At 38.5% G+C, this 16,995-nt stretch overlaps 1 protein-coding gene across 2 annotated transcripts in view; it reads right to left on the bottom strand.

Moving 5' to 3' along the window:
• CHST9 (carbohydrate sulfotransferase 9) overlaps positions 1-16,995 on the bottom strand; it is an 88,858-nt gene that overhangs the window by 14,761 nt on the left and 57,102 nt on the right. For both annotated transcript variants that reach the window (XM_017832048.1, XM_017832056.1), the window contains one exon: positions 4,375-4,412. In XM_017832048.1, coding sequence (XP_017687537.1) covers positions 4,375-4,412 — 38 coding nt within the window. The remainder of the gene's footprint in view (positions 1-4,374; positions 4,413-16,995) is intronic.

Genomic DNA, 16,995 nt, shown 5'->3' with positions numbered 1-16,995 from the left:
TGCTCAGCTCTGGTGAGACACAGATACACCAGGGGTGACGTGTCCAGTTCTGTCTCCCATGTCTCCCAGTGCAGGAGACATGGACATACTCCAATGAGTCCAGTGTATAAATGGACACGGATGTAGACATGCTGGAGTGAGTTCAGTGAAGTCCAACAAGGTATTTAAAGGATCTGACATACAAGCAGGGGCCGAGAGAGCTGGTGCTGTTCAGTCTGGAGAAAGCTTAGACGGATCTTATAAATGTATATAAATCCCTGATGGGGGGAATGTGGGGGGGTGTGGGAGACTCTTCTCAGTGGTGTCCAGTGACAGGACAAGAGCCAGTGGGCACTAACTGAAACACAAGGAATTCCATCTAAATATGAGAAAATATTTTTCTACTGTTTGAATATTGAGCACTGGCACAGGTTGACCAGAGGTTGTGGAGCCTCCATTCTTGGAAGTATTCAAAATCCAGCTAGACACAATACTGCTCTAGCTGACTCTGCTTTGAGGAAGGGGTTTAGATGAGATGATATCCAGACAGAGAGGCCTTTCAACCTCAACCATTATGTGACTCTGAAGCACATGAAAGTGAAATAATAGCACACTAAACAAACTGAACTAAAGGCATAAGCTCTCTTGTAGATTTTCAAACTCCTAATTTTGGCCTAACAAAATAACTGGGAAAACAGAACCAAGGGACACACATATTAGATAACCTCAGTGTACTTGGAAGCTGGCATACTGGACTGAAGTTTTTGTAGCTAGGCCAAATGAAATGATGAAGGGGATAAAGGAGAGTACTGAAGTAAACTACAGCACTGCACAAGGGCAACCAAGGAGTTTAGACTGAACTGTGAAGTTTTTGCTCATATTAATATAGATTTATTATACCATGAGTGTACCTGAAGCACCCTTCAGGTCACAAGTCATTCCTCAGCATTGTCTGTGCAACAAACTCACATTGTCATTTAACAGTCGTTTGAGTTGCTTTTCACTTCTTTTCTTTGGCACAAGGTGTATATATACTGACAGTACTTCAGTGCTGCAGTTACCCCTGGTCCAAGTTTAGCTCTAGTAAGTATACTGCCTCATCACAAACCTTTCTGCATTGCTGGTTCCCCAACCCCACATGCAGAAGGGGAAATGCTTCCTGAAAGAGATCTTAAAAGACTAAGAGATGGATGTGCCACTGCAAGAGAGCCTGCCTTGACAGAGCTACTTAAGGGCAGAACAGTGGGACAGATATTGTGGAGCCCTCTCACTAGCCACCTGACCTGACATGCAGCTTCACTGTAGAAGAGACAGGCTCAAGCCTGAGCTCAAACACAGCTGTGATTTTAACCCAAGAGTCTGACTGTGCAAACAACTTGAACTTCTAAATCCAAGTACACATATTCTTGTTAGTCCTTCATAGATTCAGAGGCACTGGAGAAAACTGAATGTAGAAGTGGACATTAAGACTGCAACACAAACAAATGTGAGTGGTAAGGAGTGTATAAGGATGAAACACAAAAGATTGCCTTCAGATACATTTTGTTTGGCGGTCTGCAGTGTATTGTTTTGACAAGACTGTTACACAGGAACTCAAGGTTTCTTCTTGTTTTCTTGCATCTTCCTCAGCAGTGGTTAACATAATACAGCTAATCAGGCTGTACATTGGTGCCAGAATTTACCCTGAAGTTGCAAAGGTAGTTAAAAACAGATATTGAAAAGCAGAGCACATTCTATTTCTGGTTGACTGCTGGTGTCAGATGACCACTGCTGTTAAAGGAACATGCATATATAAATGACAAAAAAGGTGTTCGAGGAAAATGAGCAAATGCTTTATGATCAAAGAGAACAAAAGTTAGTGAAGATGATAACTGTAGTGAAAGGTTTCTGGAAGCAGATACTACCTTAGTGTTTCATCTACGTCGTGTTTCACTAAACTTTGCTTGGGCTTTAGAGAGAGCTACGAACCACACAGAAACCACAGTGGTCTTCAAGACGTGAGAGGTTTCCAGGTATGCACAGACAGCCAAGGGTTTACCCAGTAGATCACTGGGACAGCAGCTTTATCATTTCCCCATCCCGTCTCTGTTTCACTCACCTCTCAACAAGATATTTCCTGTTACTTGCCCCTTTGCACTCTTGCTCCTCTCAAATTGTGACATCATTCATCTTCCGTGGAGACACTTCTCCCTAACTTAAATTTCTGGCAGCCAGTTTAACTCACTGTTGTTGAACCAACTTAAAGGGGACTACAAGACCTCAAGCCATATAGGTATCTTATCCTGCATAAAACATTTTAAATTCAGAATTGAAAATAAACAGAATCCTTCCATAAGAGGTATTCCATTAGGATTAGCCCCAGTTCAAATCTTTTTACTGAAGTAATAAAAAGACAAATCAAATATGCAGTGCCTCTGCAACTGTGCCCCAAATTATAGACTTCAAAATGAAATTGAGTCCTGTTCTGAAACATTCTTCCATTTCTTGGAAGTTCAAAGGAAGTTTATATAGAATGGGACATCACCAGCTTCATTAGAATCCATTTTAAAGTCAATGTCCACTATTTTTTCCCAAATCAACCTTTTACAACTTTGTTTAGATACATCCTCAGAGTATCAAGACAATGAAGTATTCCTACAAAAGGCGATGTTCTTAAGTTAACTGCAGAGAGACAGAGCAGGGGAGCAATTCCAGAAGGGCAAGGCAGTGGCATGCGGGAAAAGTCCAAGACTGGATAAACAAAGTACAGCACCTGATCCATGTCTTGAAACTGAGACAAATGTCTTTTTCATCACAATACACTCTTCCTCAGAAAAGGGCAATGGCATCAACAGAGCTGATTTTGTCACAGAGAAAATGTGCAGAATTAAGTCTCCTATCAATAACTCACAGCCCCACCAATGGAGCCTCAAGTTGTGTTTTAAAAAAATGCCCCCCCTTCTGGCCAATAAAGACTCCCAAAAGTGGCTTTGCAAGATATTTTGGGCTAATTTTAAAATGCGGTTTAGTTTATAAAAGTTAATTAGACTTGTTTTAAGACATAAACGCTCAGTCAAAGCACAGAACTTCCACTGAATTTCAAAATATTGCTACACTTATTTAAAAAAGTGAAGGTTTTCCTTTGCTTATGCAATGCTATATTCTGGGCTAAATATATCTATCCATCAATTTCTTAAGATAATAAGAAAGTTGTAACAACTCTGAGTGTTATTTTGTGTCACAGGACCAGGCTTCCCATGAGCGTTCAGATGTGCAAGGGCTTACTTCGTGAGGAGTGGTGCCAACTCAGGCCACTGAAAGTGATGAAGTGACATCTGTGCCATGCTCAGCCATGCCAGGGGAATTGCTGTTAGCCCCAGACCAGGATGCTTTAGGTGGACTAAAGCACTAACCTGACTAACTGTCAGGTTGGTAGTTCATAAAGGTGATCAGTTCACAGATAGCAGTGATGTAATGACGCCAATGCCTCCATTTATAGCTTGGAAGGAAGGCTACCGAAGGGAGAGTAATTGTTGGAATACAAATATTTTAATGACAGCTTTTTAAGTGACTTTTCAAAATAAATCTCATGAACAATCCAGATACTCATTTATATGCCATCTGGATAACAGCATTCAGCAAGAGGACAAGAAGTCAAAAAATGACAAGCAAGCTTCTGTACAAGTCAGGTCCTTTCAATCTGCAAGGACACATAATTGAGGAAGGTAAACTCTGGGTTTTCTCCTCTCTTTCTGGATAAGATTTTTTTTAGTTTAATTCCTATATCTTTTTCCTGATGTTGAAATCATAAATTACAATATATAAAGTTATTTTTTTTTCTCCTAAGTAGTTACTCTTAACTGATACAGTACTAAGGACAAGATAGAAAATGCCTCTACAAGCAATGTCACAGTTTAGTGCAGCCTCAATGAAAATTCATGGAAGAAATAACCTAAGCAACACTGAAATACACTGCTTACATGTGCTGTTCAGGTATTTTGTATCAATAGTTTTCTGCCTTTTGAAAAGGAGTACTAGCAAATAGCAGAAATATTACTTTTTTTTTGTTTTGGTTTTTTGTTTGGGTTTTTTTTTGTTTTTTTAAAAAAAGCATAATTCTGTGCTACAAAATTTGGTACCAGTGAACAAGTTATTTCTGGGCTTTGTCCTCAGCATCAACATATTGAGAAGTAGATGACTTAAATTGCTTAAATGGCAAATCTTAGGTTTAAATCAAAACAATGGCTACTTTTGTTAATTCAACATATCTTCAGAGCCAGCCAGTAGTCTGATGCATGCTCCTTAGCACATCTGCATTGTTAATATTAGCATATCCTGTGGATTTCTGCCTTTTAATTGCTATAACTCTTCTACGTGAAAAATTAAGTAACAAAAAGTATGAATGTTTCTAAATACCTGATTAATTGTCTGTTGCTGCAGCTTTTTTCCAGACTCTGAAAGAGAAAGAAAAGAATTAGTTTGTACATATTTTAATGAAGATGATATTGGACATGTCACTATCAATATACATGGCACAGAACAATAAACAGTGAATTAATCAAAAAAATAATCAAACCTTATAATTAAGAAACAGAATTTAACATGTAGAAATTACTTGAAACTTCAAAATGGAAATCTACCTAAAACAAAAGAAACACAAGCCCCTCTTAATCAAGATGTGATAAAAAGATAATTGATATAGGGTAGCCAATCTTGCTAAGCTGGAACCACAAAGAAATCACAAAATTTAAAGGGGAGGCAACAAATTTCAAATATGTGCTATGGAGCATCTTAATATAGTGAGAGTGTACTATGTGCTGGAGAAACTGGTAACATCCAGCGCAAGATCTGACCACTGGAGGAGGAAAGCAACTTCTGCCATTACCTTAAAATAAAATTACGTGTCTGTGTCAAGACTGAGATTCGGCACCAGCTGGCTCAAGTGAGAAATTCTATCCTGATAATATCACAAAGCGGCAAGTTGAGTGATGGTTTTGTTTCCTTATTCTGGCCTTCTTCTGCAGCATCCTTCAGTGTGCTCCTGGAGATATAATCAGAGCCTGGACAATGCACTGCTTTCTACAGCTGTCTGGGACCCTGGCAGCAAGGACACCTAAAAACTATTCTTTTCTTTTCGACCAATTTTGTCTCATTTACTGCTCCCATGCACTAGATGTCAAAAGGGCAGCTGGTATCAATTACCCTCCCTTTGCTATTGGAGACCATCCACACGTATTGGGGAAAGTCAGGAATTTCACACTTGCCTATCCAGCTAGGCTACGTGCACCCTGAGGGTTTTTAAAAATAATAATGATAGGAGACACGACTTACAACCTGTCAGTACCACTACTAACTGTCAGGGGAGACTGCCTAGCATGGGTGGTTGCCACCTCCAGCACTGGAAATGATACTCCCTTTCAACAGAACTTTTCCATACTAATACGTGTGGCACAAACAGAATTTTTAAAATGAGGTGTAAATATATAAAGTGTTAAAATACAGTATAAAGACTCTATTTAAAGGAAAATTATCTTCCCTACTCATCCCTGAGACTACTACTCTTTTCAATGAAAGCATTATAGATAATTCAGATAAAGATAATTACTTTAGGCTATATTATAAGATTGTCTCTTATGATAATTACTTCCTGCATGCTTGTGTTGTGTTTTTATTTGCTAAATATAAAAATTATCCTTTTTTTTTAGCTAAAAACCCTCTACACAATTATCATTTAGGGGAGATTTCTTAAAATGTATTCCCTTGTTCACTGAGTTCATCTTTGGGAGAAATAAGATTTATTCTTGTAACTAATATTTTAACCAAATACATTGTTGGTAATAGAAGATTAAAGGAGTATGTGTTTTTAGCATTCTCTAATGATATACAAGTTGCTAGGAAAGCAGAGTGTTTGAAATCTCTGGTTAGATCAACACTATTTTGCTCAAAGGTTTGTGGACTTTGAATACTGATGCTTTCCTGTTTCCCAGTACATTTGTTTTTAGGCTATTTTGATTCACTTTAAAGGAATTTTAATAACTTTCTGTTGACAGCATGGACAGCTGGTCTTGAGAATTAGTGAAAATTCACTTGCTGACTGAGGAAGGAAGTGACATCAATGAGTTTCTAAAGTCAGCCCCCAGGGAAAAGTGTGCTCCACGAGAGTAGCCTTTCATGCCATTGTATTTCCAGTGATGCCTTGAGATGCAAATTGCATTATCAATCAAACTTATGGTTTCTACCTCAGACAAATATAAAAAAAGAACACAAAGACTGTGAAAGACCTTTGCAGCCATTCCTGACACTGCTAAGAAAAAGGTGAAGAGGAATTTATGATAGTTCTTTCCTTGTTCTCTCTTCTTTTGTTGATTTAAATGTAAGTATCAAGGAAAGGGCAGTTGCAGAAGTGTCTGTATGATACGACAGCAATGGTAACATGGGTTAAACAGGACAGAGATTTACTAGGCTGTTAAGGGTAGAAGAGAGATCAAATTCAAGGTCACCAGCAAATTGAATACTGTGTTCTCCATTTATTCGCTAGATGATCCTTGTCCTCATCACAGAATAACCATGTGAATTTGGCATAGTCAGCACTTGTACTCAGAAGGGACCAAGGTCTGTAATAACAGACATGCTGCAAATTAGGGTGGAAATATATTGGCACCATTATATAGGGAAGCCTGCAAAGTCCTGGCCTGTACTGTACTATTGTTTTGAAGAAACATCACGAAAAGCAGTGAAAAAACAAGAACAATATCTACAGTGCTGAAGGGGAATCAGTTTCCAGCTGCCAGTGACTAACAGTAGGGCAGAAAGCCATTGAAACTAGGCAGAATTTTGTTTGTCTTGTTTTGTTTCGGGTTTTGTTTGGGTTTTTTTTGGGTTTTTGTTTGTTTGCTTTTTAAATCCCCAGAATTCTCCTACAATGACTCTGGCCCTCTCAATTTCGAGAAGGATGTTTCTGTCTAGGTGCTGTGTGATCACTTGTGGTGACCATGGACATTCACCAGAGGGATTAAAGAAACTCCACTGAAAAAAGTGCTCCAAATTCAAAGGACATGAGGCAATGGGACACTGATGAAACGAGAATTGTCAGAACATGTCAGCCAGTCCTACAGGCAACACCTGTGTCAGTCTCATGAAATGCAGGTAATACTTCACACTTGCAAGAAGCTTCATTTCTGGCAGATGTACATATCCTAAATTTAAAATTTATGACAGTTTTTCCTGAGCCACTGCAATGAGGTAGCAGCTTATGCAAGAACATCAAACAAACCAGGAAATTTACTGCCATCTGAAAACTTACTTGGAAGCTGCCCAGTAGATAGCTGGTGTAGTCAAGAACATACCTTCCACAACTCAGACTGCTTGTGAATGGCTTGCTCTTCTGCTATATTTCTTCTGAAACTCACTTTTCTACCTGTCCTCTGGCAAACTGTTCCTAAATGGGCTCAATAGTACCACCTGACCAGCCTTAAAAGCACAAGCAAATCAAAAGGCCTTAATTATAGTCAACTACAATTGCTGCAACTTTGTGATTCAGAAGTTGTATTTACTAGTATAAACTACGATTCTTATTTGCTGAGGCTGTGCTTTCGTGCTATGCTAACTGAGGCTAAACTGCTGCAACTGGATTCCAATGATATTTTTGCATCAGTACTGGAAAACATACCTCTCCCAATTAATTTTTACTGATTTTTTTTTTTTTGTCTGCTTGCAAAAAGTGTAATGGATGGTTGACTGGTTGAGATAAATGGCCTTCTTGGGTTGACCTCAACCTATATCACTTAAAAAAAATTACAACAAACATTGTTTAAAAAATTTCTCTGTATTTTCATTCCCTAATTAATATATTAATTCCTGTTGCCAGGGTTTTTCAATAATTTTTTTTTGTTGCTTGTCCTTATTATAAGATCATCTTACTGAGAGAAATAACATATGTTTTCTAATGTAACTGACAACTGCAAGAAATGAGAGTGTGCCTTAATTGCTGCTGTCACCAGGAATGGCAACACTGACTCCTCAGCCTTATGCACACAACCTACACAGAGAACAACATGTAATTATGCACACTGTGCCCTGCTTACCTCCATACAAAGGAATGTGATATTTGTGCAGGTTTACAGATTAATCTGCTGTAATTCCCTTTAATGTTAAACTACTTCCAGCTCAAATATAATTAAGATCACCAGGTACAAAAGACTCAGATTGGAAATATGAGTACACTCCAACAGAACAAATAACAGCTTGATGCTGTTTCTTATGTTCAAACAGTTGGATACATTAAGGATTTTGACAGCATGTTTGTTCTCTAAGTATGTAGATGAAAAAACAAAGGTTTCATTTCAAAAGGCAAAACACTACTAACCGTATTTAATTAGAGAGCAAAATCCCTTAAATATACAGATCTGCCAATTTATGTGACATGACTGCTACAAGATCTAGCAACGAAGGATTTTAATTTTTTTTCCTTCCAAAAATCAAATCCCAATTTATACTTCAAGAAATGTCAATAAAATAAAGGCTTTAGAATAAAAAGTTTGCTTCCTTAAGTCTTCAGATAATTCTACTCCTATTTGTGGCATGGCAGCAAGGCAGGGGATGAACAGAAGTTTTGGGTCTGTCTCCCTGTTCTCAAGTATCTGAGGGTTTCCAAGCAGGCTGAGAAAAGTGTGGAGATCTCAGAGGGCAAAGGGGGCCCTCAGCCTTGCTCTGAAACAGTAACATGCATAGTCTGACACGGATATCACTTAACTTCAAGTGGGAATGGTATTACTAAGAAATCAGTTGTGAAGAGGGAATTTTATGTTCTAATACCAATTTAATTTTGTTTTTCCACTTTGTGAGACAAACACGCACTAACAGCTTTGTATTTTACTTTATGTTTATAGACTTAAATAAACACATATGCAACCTATTCAATTATGATCCACCCCACTTTCCTTACTGGTGTCCTAATCAACCAGAGCGGATTTTGAGAAGTAAAGGGAAACCAAAGCACTCATTTGTGATAAACTTATGCAGCACTATCCCATGGCACCCGAGCCTGAGGAAGAAACACTCAGAATTGTTTTTCAGACTTATAACAGACACGGTGTGACACCAACAGATTATCTCCTGAAACTTGGCATACAAAGATTAAAATATTTAGGACAGAACCATATATTTCCTATAAATTATTGGCAGAATCTCAGAGGTCTGTAAGCAACAGAGCTGTTGTAGATCTGCACAGCATCTCCTTCTTCTTCTAACAAGGAATTCAGTAAACTGAAAGTGCTCATTTATAGCATTGCCTTCAAAACCTAGTTTAGCTTACTTTTGTACCTCTGTGATAATTATGCAACTGAATATGCTTACAGTGGCCTAAAATATATTAATCACATATTCTTGGTATTGCATAATCCTTCTCAGTTGTCACAATGCCAACTCATAAGTTGCCCTGGCAGTAGGAAACATAAAAAGAAACCCAAGTTGATACTGATTGAAGCAAATGAAGGAAAGTTGGCCATCTCAAAACACTGAAACTCTCACAGCATTCCAAGGTCTCCCTAGCTAATTTTTCGTGATTACTTTTGATATGAAAACAGACCTTTAATTGTCAGTCTCTAATAAGGATGCAGAACTGTTCTCTGGGAGGTTCAAAGGACCCTGGGAAACTAAACACTTAGGAAAGCTTGAGTAGCCAAATGTCCTGTGCTGATTAACATAGACCATTCAGTTTCCACCTAACAAAGTCATAACAAGAAGGAACCCCAAAGGAAAAAAAATAAATTGGACTGACAAAGAAACATTAGTCTTAATAGGACTGAGGGCCCTCATTCATTAATTCTGTTGAGTGTAAAAAGGAGGTGGGGGTATAACTCAAATCCATTCCTGGACCAAATCCTGCACTGACTAACATTGTGTAACTGCAGTCAGGGCAACGAGATGTTATAATATCAGTTAATTAAAAAATTGAAGTTTTATCTGCTCTCTGCCTCAACAGCAACGATAAATATTTTCAAATGAGACAGAATTGCCAGGATGCCCACTAACAGAATTAGTAAGCAGGCTTGTTTGCCAGTTTTCTTCTAGAAGACTGTGCTTTCTATATCTGGGAAAAGGAAAAGCAAAAATTTGACATATTTTTTCCTTTAAGGATAGAAGATTTGAGATAATGGAAACATGCCAGACAGCATACTTGGTTGTAACATCAACACAATATTGATGTGGTTTGGGTGGTTTCCAGCTGAACATGGTGTATATTTCCAATATCTATTTGGCATTCATGCTGTATCTAACAACAAGAGAAGTTTGTTTCAGTTTTGTTTTACAGCTCACTGTGCAACTGCTTTGAAAACCTTTTTCCTTTTATCCAACTGCTTCACTACTTTCTTCAGGTTCCTGACCTCTTAAGGAACTGAATGGAACAAATTGTGCATACCTACTCATCTGCAATAGGCAAGCAAAGGTCAGCTAATTATGTCTTAGTACATGCATTTGCTCAAATTCTATCACAATGTGATCCAAATCCAATGGTAGAAACTGTTCGGTTCCCACACTGCAAGGGCTACTGTTTATTCTTCTGAAATCACATGGACCACTAGCCTCCACTTTCATGTTGCTAGTCATGTATGGTGCTTTATGGTGCTTTATATTATGATCATCTGGGGGCGACAGGTCACATAATCAGTTAAAATGCCTTTTTGACTATGCTTGTGTCAACCTCAATTGCTCATGCAGTTATATTCCACAAAATAGGTTTCTGGGCTTTGACACAAAGGAAGTTGTTTTCACCCATCAGCTGGTCCATTGCAGTTTCCTATATTAAGGTTCTTAGTATATGATTCTGTGACGGATCATGGAATGGCTTGGGTTGGAAGGGACCTTAAAGGTCATCTATTCCCAATGTCTGTGCCATGAGCAGAGACACCTTCCACTTGACCAGGTTGCTCAGAGCTCCATCAGCCTGGCCTTGGATGGTTGACTGCGATTTTTTTCTGACAAAGGAAAACTGTTTGATATTTACTCTAAGAACATTCCAGTAAGAGTTGTCATGACAAAAAAGCCCATGGAGAGCAACTAGAGCTTGAATCTACATACTCAGACCCCACTCAGTAATAAAGCTGAGAACATACAGCTCTCTAACATACCCTGCTATGGTCTTAGGCAGCTTAGGCATTGCACTCACAGTGGACTGAAACATTGCACAAGTTTGGTTTCGGTTTTGGTTCCTGCTTGGTTTCTGTCCATTGGTTTCTGTCCATATTTGGTTCCTGCTTGGTTTCTGTCCATATGAGGCAAAGCCACATGGAGTCATGATCATCCAATCTACCACATCCTTAAAAAGGTCAGTTGTTTTTTCACTTATAATGAAGATAAGTTGATATCCAGCTCTGGAGCACACTATCCTGATATAATCTTAATTAGAATACCCTGGAAATGGCATATGCAGATGAAGGCACCAGTACCAATGGGAAACAGCACACAAGCTGCTAGAGGGTTATGCCCACAGAAGTTTATTTTGACTCACCTGCTAGGATAACTGCACCACAAACAGCTGAGCTACAGAGCTTCTCTGGTGTGAATCAGAAGTGGTGGTGTGTGCAAGTTAAGCACACAGCAAGCCCAAACAGGGGTGGAAAAACTGAACTTCTTGGCACTAATTACAAAGTAGAGTCCCACAGCAAAGTCACCATGGGGAGCCTTAGTCTACAGTTTCTGTATTTCAGAAATAAAAAGGAGACGAATTGTCTGTTCAACATAAGGCCAGGAAGTGACCAGTGGTGATGAGAGTAAATATTCTTTCAATTTACTACTCATTCTGAGTTATGCCTACATAAATAAACTGTACTTGTTTAAATATGACCTCTTTCTTTGTTTAAGGTCTAAATGTGCCACTCTAAGGCATGCTCTTAGCAGAATGACCTCAAACAACTTCTCTGAAATTATTCCAGTTACATGTAGAATATTCTCCAATGAGAATGTGACACTTACAGAAGACACTACTCACATTTATGAGGAAGGCTACATGCATGAGTATCTGGAATTAATCCACTAGTGAAGAACAGAGGGAAAAAGAAAAAGGTGAAATATGAGCCATTTGAAATAGAACCTTAAAACCTGGAAAACTCAGAAAATTCTCTAAACCAAGTAATTTTATAGTGAAAGAAAACTAGGAGAAGAAAAGCAAAGAGAAACAAAGCTAGAACATAACCTTTGCTAATGCATAGCTCTGAATTAAAATTGGTCAGATACAAACCAAAAACCTACAGCAATCAGTTGCTGCAGGGAGTACAAATTTATCTACACTTCGTATAACTAGAGTATGACCTTTTACGACCAAATCTTGTGGTTGACTTCAGCTGTAATTATTGGAAGTCATTTGTAAAAGGTCATCCATGACTGAGAATACAATATGAATCCAAGCTGCACAAGGATTCAGGTTTGTGCTACTCAAAAGAAATTGGGGATAGAGAAGGAGAGTGGGAAGCTCACCCACTGCTACAGATTCAGTTCTCAAATGGATTTGGATAGTTTGATGAGAGTATTAAATCTAAGTAGTCAATTTCAGATATGTGAATTATGAGAGAATACACAGGTTTTGTTCTTGTCATTCATGACTATGTTATTTAAGCATTACCAAAGGAGTTTATATTATCAAATAAGGTTACTTATTTGATTCTTGTAACCTTAGTCAATTTTTCGTGTCTAGAGCACTGTAGAACATCATCTTCCCACTGATTCTCCACTTTAGGAAAAGATTATGGATGCTTAGTTTTTATTGTTATAAAGAAGTAAGGTTCTTAGGTAAAGATAGTTTATAGCCCTAATTAACATATATAGCTGATTTTCTGCACACACAACTTTAGTACTGTTTGATTTTGGTGTTCTTTTTTGCTTTTTTGCTTTTCTTTTTTCACTAAAAGGATGTTATTTTAAGGACCTCCTTACAAGAAGAGCCGATAATGATGCACAAGCAATTCTCAACCAGAAGAGTCCAAGGGCATGTGAAAACTTGTCATGTTTTTAGTCATGTTCTCTGAACATCAGAATATTCAAACTGTATCTTCCAAGGTAGTTGATTAGGGGGAAAAAACCAACAGTATACAATAATTAATGGGTAGAAGCAAAAGAAAAATAATATAAGAAAGAACTGGCAGCAGTTATTTAACCAAGACCTTAAGAGACCACCTCCACAGAAACTCAGAACCAATTCTGAAGGCTGCTCTGTGAAGGATTCACCACCAAATATATGAAAGTAAAATTAAGATTATGCAAGAAAATATTCTTTTATGCTTGATATCTTCAAAGCCAAATCTGTAGCTCAAGCTTGCAATCTGCCCTGCCACTAGCTATGGCGAGCCGAATAGCAACCGAGTGTACATTGCACATACTGTGGCTAATTGCAGCCACCTCCTTGCCCGCTGGTGAAACACCCTGATGCTCCAAGCCTCACAAACAGCACCATACTCTGCTTTGGCAGGAGCCTTTTGCTTGCTTTAGAAATGCCCATTGTGCCTCCCTCTGTGTGCCATCCTTGCTACGCCATCTTGGATATGTGCTCAAAAGTGGGAAGCGGCAGAGGTGATGAAGCAAGTTCAGCTGGAGAAATCATTATGAGAACTGAACTCACATATGCTACTGAAAACATAGAGTTAAATGATTCCTTTTAATTAAACAGAGACTCAAAATAACAGCAGTAAGGTGGTACCCAGTACCCAGAAACTGCAAAGTACCCCAGCACCTCAAGCATAAGTGCTGCACTGTATCAATTTGATCACTCGAGCAGAGTCTAAGTAGACGCTCTCAGGTAGAGTGCATCTTTTTCATGCACAGAGGGTGAATTGTCAAATAGGCCTTAAAACCACACCTGCAAGTGTTGTACACACCAGAATTTTCTGCCCACAAAATATTCTGCTGGTGCTCGCAAAGGACCGTATGTACATACCAAAAGCTGGTGCTTAGGTACAATTTGCATCCATAAATGCGCAGGTGCGGTTTTATGGAGACCTATGAGAAGACCATGACCATGTAGCTCACAACTACTATTTCCACAGCAGCCTTCCGACAACAAGGTAAGTAATCTTTCCATAGGATGTGCCATGCCTGGCACAGCAAGGACAGGTGGAATTTACAGATGAAATTGCAGTCATGTTCATGACTGGCAGACTGATTTAAGAGACAAGCCTACTCAGTCCCAGTCTGCAAACCATGAGTGTGTACTAATATCAGTAGCCCTGATGATACCTCAAATTGAGGGTAGGATTAATGTGTTATCTGCAAAGGTGAAAAAGGAATTCTGAGAGAGCCCTTAGCACCAATATGTTTTAAGAATTGAAAAAAACCACTTTGACTATTCTTTCCTAGTGAACTGCATCCTTTTTCAGACATCAAAAAGTAATTCTGCAAGTCTGACTTGAGTCGGCATGAGAATTACAGACCAAGTTAGGTTCAGCAAGTACTGACAGTCACATAATATGGTGTCTTTATTCGAAGTAAATTACTGATTTCTAATGAATTGAGCACTCAGGATGAGACATTTCTCTTTTGTTCGGACAGAAGAACAAAGTCAATATTGTATCCAATTATCAATAAAACTTTTTATTGGCTTCTTGTTAACTGCAGGGACAAGGTCTTCAGGTATTTCCACAGATTAAGGGAAAGAGGTATATTTCTATTTAGCTTACTATTAGTATTTAATTCTAATGGACACAATTCTTTATATGGAATCTGATTTTAAAATGTGAAAAAAAACATAAATGAAATGTGGAAAAATTCTCTTCAGATTAGAAATTATTTTGGACTAAAGCCACACCAATTACTATTGCTTAAATATTTACTGAAGGGTAAAAAACCAATTTGACAGGACTGAATTTCTTGCCTTCTGAGGGATCTAAAAAAGAAAATGTGATAATTGAGCATCCACACCCTATATAACTTTTGGGCATTACTAACATATTGACCTACTGCTATAACTAAAGTGATTTGTATACTTTGGATTGCTTACAATTTAAAGGCTAGGTCCAAATGTTGCAAGCATATGAGATGTAAATCTTCAGAAAAATAATTTTACATCTTGATGTTGCTGGCAGGGGGTGAAAGGAGTGCCCAGCATTTTTAAATGGATGGTTAATTAGATGTACAGTCAGAGACTGGAAGAGCAGAGATACAAACAGCTCAGAGCTTCAGATTTCTTCTGTTAATAAAAGCATACCAGTAATGTTCTTACTTTCAACAATAATTTTTGTCCCCTGGATTATAGATAATTAGCTCCCAGGATCACATTACAAACCAGAAACATCGCTGGTTGTTACTCTATAGCACCAAACTTAGGTAAAACATAGTAACACCTTATCAGTCAGAGGAGAAACCACAGACACAAAGAATATAAGTCATAAAGAAATCCCTCAATTTTTAATTCTCATTTCTGGAAAGAGACTAGACCCATTCTATTAATGCAACGTGGACTACTATTGCTTTGCTGGAAAACATACGGCATCATGCTACCACCTAGTCATATTCAACACACATAACCTTAGCTAAAAATACCCCTTTATACAAGCTACAGACAAACAACTTTTCTTAGGGTTTGGTTTCATGACTGGCTTAACCTTCTCAATGCCCAGCTCTCGCTGCAGTTGCAGTGATGTGCTCTTCCTCCTCCCATGCAGTAGCCACTAGTGCACTTGCATGGCAGGGTCGTAACACATCACAGTCCTGATTCAGCTAAAAATTCTCATCTTGCTTAATAGGCTGATTTTCAACCATATGAGCTCAGTTCAGCCACATGAGTTGTGCAGATGGAGACATATAGCTGGAAACAATAGTGGGGGCAATGAGAAGTCCTCTTCTAGGGACACTCAGATCTAGATCGGCATAAACCTCCTGTAAATCCACATCTTCAGAGCCCTCATCTGCCCAGCTGCTACAGATCCATCAGCATCAGAACACCAAGGTTTGTCACAAATGACCAAATAGTTCAGATGAGCAATAACAACAAGTCTCTTGACAGTCAGCTATTTTCTTTCAGAGATTGCATTGTACGGGACTCCATTTTTTTTTTTTTAAACTCAGATACATTGTCTATTTGGCTTTCCGAAAGGTATTTGATAATATCTCCCTCACAAGGCTTCTTAAGGAAATTTAACAGACACAGAACTAGAGTGATCATCTTTATACAGATTTAGAAAACTGAATGTTTAAAAGACAGGAAAAAGGGCATAGGAATATGAGAGAGAACAGTCAATTCTCACAGTGGAAGAAAGTCACCAGTGGAGTCCTGCTGCCTCATGTCAAGGACACCCACGCTCTTCAACATGTTTTGAAATCACCCAAGAAAGGGACCAAACAAGGAGAAGAAAATGTTTACTGATGCTATTAAGCTATTTGGGGTAGAAAAAATGGGGCCTAAAGAGCTTTTTATTAGAGTAGGTTGGTAATAAAATGTCATATGAAGTGCAATTTATACAAAATGATGCTAGAAAACTTCTAGGGGGAAACTTTTAATTTAGACTCAAAAGTAGGGGACTCCGAACTGAGTTTTGAGCACACTGCTACCCACGAATGAGATCTTCGAGTGGTAAAACTTCTGTGTAAACATCATCTCCATGCTCACAAGTTAGAGAAAGCAAATTGAAGACCAGAGGAAGAACAAAAAACAACTATTTTTTTCCTGTATATTCACACACTTCTGTCAAATATTATATGCAATTCTGATCCTTTCACTCATGTCCAGAACTAAAGAAGAGGAAAAGAGGGTGGACTGAAAGTGTAGACTGGCTTACAAGGAGCAACAGCTACAAAACCTGGCAAAGTAATGATCCAGAGGAGATAGAGATCTGTAAAATCATGAGTGACATGGAAGGGGTGAATCAGAACTGACTGTTTGCTGCTTCTTGTAACACAAGGCTGGGGGCATCAGACGAAGCAGGCAGATGGCAGGTTGAAAACAAACATGAGGAAGCAGCTCTCCACACAACTGAGAAAGGAAACTCAGGAACACTTTGCCAGGGGATGTTATGGCTGCTAAAACTTTACATGGATTAAGGGGACAACCAA

Source organism: Lepidothrix coronata, unplaced genomic scaffold (genome assembly GCF_001604755.1).
Source record: "Lepidothrix coronata isolate B3197 unplaced genomic scaffold, Lepidothrix_coronata-1.0 Scaffold6, whole genome shotgun sequence".
In the NCBI taxonomy this organism is placed as follows: domain Eukaryota; kingdom Metazoa; phylum Chordata; class Aves; order Passeriformes; family Pipridae; genus Lepidothrix; species Lepidothrix coronata.
This window is presented reverse-complemented; position numbering and strand designations above follow the sequence as displayed.